This window comes from Heteronotia binoei, chromosome 1 (assembly GCF_032191835.1).
Source record: "Heteronotia binoei isolate CCM8104 ecotype False Entrance Well chromosome 1, APGP_CSIRO_Hbin_v1, whole genome shotgun sequence".
Taxonomy (NCBI): Eukaryota; Metazoa; Chordata; class Lepidosauria; order Squamata; family Gekkonidae; genus Heteronotia; species Heteronotia binoei.
Genome location: NC_083223.1, coordinates 250,586,781 through 250,593,667, shown reverse-complemented (window position 1 = coordinate 250,593,667; position 6,887 = coordinate 250,586,781). Strand labels below are relative to the sequence as shown.

Genomic DNA, 6,887 nt, shown 5'->3' with positions numbered 1-6,887 from the left:
AAAAGAAAAAGCCCAGCAGGAACTATTTGCATATTATGCCACACACCCTGACACCACCATTGTTTCACACAGGGCATTTTTGTAGAAAAAAGCCCAGCAGAAACTAATTTGCATATTAGGTGACACCCCCTGACACCAAGCCAGCTAGAACTGTGTTCCTATGCGTTCCTGCTAAAAAAAAAAAAAAAAGCCCTGGTTACCCCTTGCTCCACTGCCCAGTAACTCAACTGGCGACATATGAGTAGTACAATGCGGCCCCTAGGCACCTTTACCTTGGTGTAAGTAAGGTTTACAGAACCCAGCATGCCAAGTAATCCTGAATAGGGTTGGGGTGTAAAATCAATTGGTTTTTAATCCATTATATCTGCATACAGGCAAGACAAGGATGAGGGAGGTTGGGTGGCAGCTTTTAACAATTATGCATGGCAAGGGTTACACAGGAGGTATTCTGTCAATTTACTGTACAATTCATTTTAGGCAAATTGTATTAAATATATAGAAATGTTTTTAAAAATCTGTTGCCTGGTTTCAGTGGCAGGGGGAATTAATCTCAGATAATCAGCAAAAGTTATGCTCACAAAAATGAAATTGGAAGAATGGAGCAAAAAACCAAAAAACCTCCTATTTTCTCCCTCATCTTACACCCCACCATGTCTAGCTGCCTCCTCGCAACCTCAATATTAAATTTAGCACTGGAGTAGAAAGAGTCTCAGCATCCATTTCTTCCCTTGTCCTTCCCTGAGTATTTGCAAAAATACAAATTCTACAGCTGATATTGTCACCAAAATGTCCCCCCCCTCAGGACATTTCTCAACATTTAGATGGATTAATCATGGGGAATTCTTCCCATAATTGTTGTTCTATCCAAAGAAAAGTTCCTTTAAAGTTCTGGAACAAAGTGCCCCTGAGCATATAAAAAATGCAGAATCCCTACCTAGCAACCTCAGCCTGCTCTCACCCCCCCACCCTTCCGTTTCCAGTCCCTGCACCTCCCAGTTTGAAAATGAAGGTCCACTGAGTGCTAAAGGGTTAATCTCCGGACTGGAGCAACTGCTGATAACTGCAGAGTTTAAGGCACCCGCCCACCCCAGATGCAAAATACTTTTCAGATAAGATGAAAGTGGACCCCCCCTCCTCCACACCATTTAAAACATTTATCAGACTCCCAAAGACATTTCTTGCACCCACACATCTTAGGGACTGTTTTGCCACCTTTCCAGTTTTGGGGTGGCAGACATTGATAGGGTCATGCACTGCAGCCCTCAACCTGCAAGACAACAGGATATTGCCTCTGCCCCAGGTCTGGCTGTGTCCTGGAAGAGAGATCTTGGAGTCCTTGAGGGGGAACAGGAAGCAGTTTCCCAGGCCTCAATTTCCTGCTATCCAAGGCTGTCTCTAGAAAACAATACAATGATTCACTTGACTTCCAAGCATGTTTCATTGACCACAAGAAAAGTTCAGTGCAGACCAAAAACTTATTACTTTCACCAATAGCAGTTTATCTGATAAAAGGCATCCTTCCAACAGTTTGCGTCCGTTGTGTATGTGACTGACACAGCAACCTCCCTAGGACATAAATCTAATACCTCATAGATACACAAATTCAGTTCTGGCAAATATTCCCTGCAGTTCAAGTAGAGGGGGCGTTCCTACGACTGCCATCTTTGAAAATCTCGGTGCAAACAGAATTGTTGGGCAGCTGCTGTAATCTGAGCAGCAGGGAGAAAGATGTCTAGTCTCTGTATTGCAGAAAGGATGTTGTAGAGTTGGGAAATGCAGGAGAGGGCAATCAATTTTATATTATAAAAAGGTAAAGGTAGTCCCCTGTGCAAGCACCAGTCGTTTCTGACTCTGGGGTGACGTTGCTTTCACAACATTTTCACAGCAGACTTTTTACGGGGTGGTTTGCCATTGCCTTTCCAAGTCATCTACACCAGGGGTGGCCAACGGTAGCTCTCCAGGTGTTTTTTTTGCCTACAATTCCCATCAGCCCCAGCCAGCATGGCCAGTGGCTGGGGCTGATGGGAGTTGTAGGCAAAAAACATCTGGAGAGCTACCGTTGGCCACCCCTGATCTACACTTTCCCCCCAGCAAGCTGGGTACTCATTTTACCAACCTTGGAAGGATGGAAGGCTGTCAACCTGGAACCGGCTACCTGAACTCATGTCGTGAGCAGAAGGCTCCGACTGCAGTACTGCATATATAAGTACATGCATATATAATTATACATGAGGCAAAAAAAATGGATCGAGGACCTTTTCTCCCTCTCCAATAATAACAGAATGTGCAGGCACTCAATGCTGGGCAACAGATGCAGGGCTGACAACAGAAAACATTTCTTTACTCAGTAAGTAACTAAACTGTGGAATTCACTGGCAGGGGATACAGTGAGGGCCAGGAACACAGATGACTTTAGAATCATGCAGAAAAGGTCCATCAATGGCTATAAACCATCTGAAATCCAATGCCAGGAGGTTGGCTGGCCTCCAGGGCAACTGGTTGGCTGCTGTGTTAAATGGGATGCTGGAATAGATGGACCACTGCACCAACCCAGCAGGACTCTTCTTACATTTTGCTTACGCCCTCCCTTCCACTTATTCCCTAGGCAGGAGGAGTACAGGGCATTCTCTAAAATTGGGGAGCCACTTTTTTCTGGAGGCCCCTACCTCTATATAAGCTCCTTCAAGTATTGCGAGAGGGCAGTTGTTGCATCTAGCATTCTCCTTTTACATGGGATTATTCGAACAATTTGACTGCAGCTGTTCAACAGGAGGGAATCTCTTGCCCTTTACAGCAACCTAGCTGGATCTTCCATCCCATGCGTCTTTAGTTCCTAGGCAAGGTTCCATCAGGGTGAGGTCTTTCTACATGTGGTATAAAAACCAGAGCTGGGGTAGGATAACACAACAGAGTAGAGGTCCGAAAGAAGCTCTCTATGCAGCCGGGTCTCTTGTTCCCTCCCCCAAATCCAGCTGAGAATCCTGCCAAATTCAGTTCCTCCCCCACACCCCACCATAGCATCAATCATACAACAATCAGAATTCCTCCTTTTCCTTTTACTCACTACTCCCACAGATATATAACTACTTCCCAAGCAGCTGGAGTCAGCTGGAGCCCTTCCCATCTCTCTTCCCTCCCACAATCCAGTGCATTAAAAAAAAAAGAATCTTGTGGTACCTTAAAGGTCTGCAGATTTATTACAGCAGAAACTTTTTGTTAGTCTTTAAGATGGCCAAAGACACCTTTTTTTTAAGTTTGGGCCCTTAACAGAATAACACTGCTACCCCTCTGTAATTTGTGTATGGGCTGTTTAGTCTTTGGGGAGGGGGAGAGAACTGTACTGTTTGGTATCCCTCATCATTGAGTTCAGCAGGGAGAAGTCCATGGCCCCAAGGGTTCCCAAAGTCTAACCATGGCAACTGCATTCACGGAGAAGATATGAAGACTTCTGTGAAATCCCAAGGCTTGCTACCTTTAACGACAGACATCTGCTGCTGCAAAAATGCCTCTCTCCAATTCTGGAGGACATTCTTGAAATATCTGAACATGCCAGAGACATTACGGGGCAGGCTCCCATTTTCACTAGAATGATTGGGTATAAATGCACCCTGGTCCCAAGCTGTTTATCTGTACTTATCTTGGGAGTAGCTGAATTTCAGGGAGTATCTCCCATTTTGATCCATCAAGACAGTGGCTGATTGTCGGCCTTATCTGCCCTTTGCTTCCCGCTTTGCATTATGGCTTTACAAAAAGAGTTCAGTGTAACCTCAAAAGCTTGCTGCATTCAAGCAAAGTTCATATGCCCCTGCGTTTTTGGTGAGAATGCCACCAAATCCTCCGGTTTCAGCTACTGGGCCAGGGTGCGAAGGAAAGGCAAACGGAGGAGTTTCGTCGAAGAAGGGAGCAAGAGAGAGGGTCTGTTGTGTGCGGCACAGCACAGCTCGTGTCCGTTTTCCCCAGGCAAGGATGGGCCAGCCAGCGCCTCCCAGTGGGAAATCCCGCTGCTGCGGCCGCGGCCCACGCGTGGACTGGCCAGGCTGCTCCTTAGTCCTCGGGGGAGCAGGCGGGGTGCAGCTGGTCGGGGCTGCCGACGCTGCCAGTGCTGGAGCTGCCATCGCCCAGGTCGCGGGGCCCGCAGGGCAGGCTGAGCTCCGAGGAGCCGCCGCCGGGGCTGGGGGTGGCGTCGGGCCGGACGGAGGCGCACTCCTCCTCGAGGGCAAGGCAGAGCTCCTTGAGCTCCAGGTTGTCCTTGGCCAGGCGCTCCTGCAGGCCCTCCAGGCCGGCCAGCTTGCGCAGGCAGGCGGCCACCTCGTCGCGCAGCACCTGCGCCGCGTGGTGCCCGAAGAGCTGCCAGTGGCGCGCCAGGCGCTTGGCCTTGAGGCGGTCCTCGTCGAGGAAGCAGCACAGGTCGCGCAGCTCGCGGTTCTCGGCCTGCAGCCGCCCGTTGACGGCTTTCAGCTCGCGGATCTCGCGGAGGTGCTCCTGGAGCTGCCGGTTGACGCCCTGGATGAGGCGGCCGCGCTGCACCAGAGCCGCCAGCTTCTCGGCCTCCTCGTGGCGCAGGCGGCGCACCAGCTCCTCTTTGCTGCAGCTGCCCAGCTCGGCGTCGCTCAGCTCGGCCACGGGCGCCGGCGGCACTGCCGGCGGAGGGGCCTCCGGGCTCGGCGGGGCTCCCCCCGGCGGCGCGGCTTCGCGGGCCGGGAGCATCGCTGGGGCGCACGGAGGAGAGCTCCCCCGCGGCGGGCGCTCACCTCCAGCCAGGGCGCGGCGGCATCTCCGTCTCGCCTCCCTCAGCTGCAACTGCAGGAGCAGCAGGACATCCTGCCGGGCTTCCCCTTGCCTCCTTCCTCGGGATAACGAGACTGGCGGCTCCGCAAAGCGAAGCAAGCGCGCTGGCCGCTGCAAATGCACGGGCTAAACGGTAGGGGAGCAGGTGCATACTTGGAGAGGGCGCCTGCGCCGAAGGAACTAGTGGGGGCGACGGATAAAACGTTTGAGGCCCCCCCCCCTTCCGCCCCGAAGGAAGGGAGCGGGAGGCAGCTCTGCGTGAGCGAAGCCGGCGAATTTGTGCGCGGACGAAATGGGAGGAGTGGGCGGGTGGAGGGAAGGGAAGGGAAAGGTTGCCAAGGCCTGCAGGCGCAAAGGGGGAGCGGCGGTTGCTGCGGCGGTGGCGTTTTGAACGCCGTCCAGTCTGCGATTAAGGAGGGCCGCCCGCCGCGGGCAAAATGAGAATTTAATCCGGATTAATGAAAATCTACTAAAACGCTGATTCCTTTACTCTTTAAAAAAACCCCTAGGATAAAATAAGACAGATAACGCAATTCGTATGGATTGCAACATTTTTTCCTCTTTTATTTACAAGGGGAATAAAAGCAGAACCGTCTGTGTAAAGACTCGGATAATGCAATCACAGGCAAAATCCCCCCAGTTTAAATCCAATGATTTCGAAGGGCTGAGACGTGGATAACTAGCCATGGGACTGCCCACTGTTATTTATTTTAGATGCACGAAACCAGCTCCAGAATATTTAAAAAGCCAAGGTTACTGGAAGGTCAGTTTAAGAAAAATAGATGTTGCAGCAGGATAATTCTCAATGGCTTTGTGTTTCCAAACAGCGAGGAAGCCAGAGGGTAGGCATGCAACCCCACCCTGTTTGCTGTGCTTCATTACATTACCAATAACTACCATCTCTTGCTTGAGAAATAATCCCAGAATGACCTGAGCATACCTCAGAACCCAGCGGTCAGGGTACTCTTATCAGCCACCAGGATATACCACAAATACTCCCCTGCCCCCAACCCAGGCCCCCTTCTGCAATCATATGTTTGGATCCCTATGAAACTCTGTGGCACCTGTGGGTTCAACAGCCATGAGAGGCTGCGGAGCTATCTGACATGTGAGCCAAAGCTGAATTTTTCCTTTCATGACCATGCAAAGTTGTTTTCTACTGAACCAGACCATTGGTCTCTCAAGGTCACCATTGTCTACTCTGACTGGCAGAGGCTTTCCAGAGTCTCAGGCAGAGGGGGGGGGTCAAACGTTTTATCCGTCACCCCTACTTGTTCCTTCAGCGCAGGCGCCCTCTCCAAGTTTTACATCACCTACCGGCTGGCCCTTTTAAATTGGAGATGCTGGGGATTGAACCTGGGACCAACCCAGTGCTCTGCTATTGAACCATGGCCCCTCCCTATCAGTGGGTGCCAGCCTGAAGAGTTAGTGCTATAACACAGCAGTTCCCAACCTTTGCAGCGCTGGGGTTTTTGCCACCCCAGGCTGCCCCTCACCCATACCCCTGTCCCTGCTCCCCCATGAGGGTCTAAATGTGTGGGGGGAGGGGCGGAGCCTGGGGCTGCTTCTGCTACTTCTCTGCTAGGTGGCAAAGGGCAGAAGCAGCTGATCTACCTCCCCATCCCTGATTGGTGGGGGTCTTTAAATGAAGGATAGGTGAAAATCGTTGCAATGCTGCCTCTTCCACCAGCCTGGGACTGGGCAGATGAAAGAGACAGTGTGGCCTTGCTCCAAGGCTGCCTCCACTGCAAGGGGAAGCAGCTTCAGAGTGAGGTTAAGCTGCCTCTTGCGAACTCTCCACTTGCCATCGAAATAGAGGGGCACCAAAGAAGAGGTACAAGGACTCCTTGAAGAAATCCCTTGGCACCTGTCGCATCAACCATCACCAGTGGTCTGACCTAGCCTCAGATCGCATAGCATGGAGGCACACTATCCACCAGGCTGTCTCTTCTTTTGAGAATGCACGCATAGCTGGTCTTGAGGACAAAAGGAGATTGAGGAAGAATCGCACTGCTACAGCACCAACCCTAAATCAGACTTTTCCCTGCAGCCACTGTGGCCGGACCTGCCTGTCCCGCATTGGTCTTGTCAGCCACCAG

The 6,887-nt window shown here is 51.3% G+C and overlaps 1 protein-coding gene across 1 annotated transcript; it reads right to left on the bottom strand.

The window, feature by feature from the left end:
* Positions 1–3,945: 3,945 nt before the first annotated feature.
* Positions 3,946–4,861, bottom strand: CCDC85B (coiled-coil domain containing 85B). Its single transcript, XM_060260159.1, has one exon. The coding sequence runs from the start codon at positions 4,705–4,707 to the stop codon at positions 4,045–4,047; it is 663 nt and encodes a 220-aa protein (XP_060116142.1). The 5' UTR covers positions 4,708–4,861; the 3' UTR covers positions 3,946–4,044.
* Positions 4,862–6,887: the final 2,026 nt, after the last annotated feature.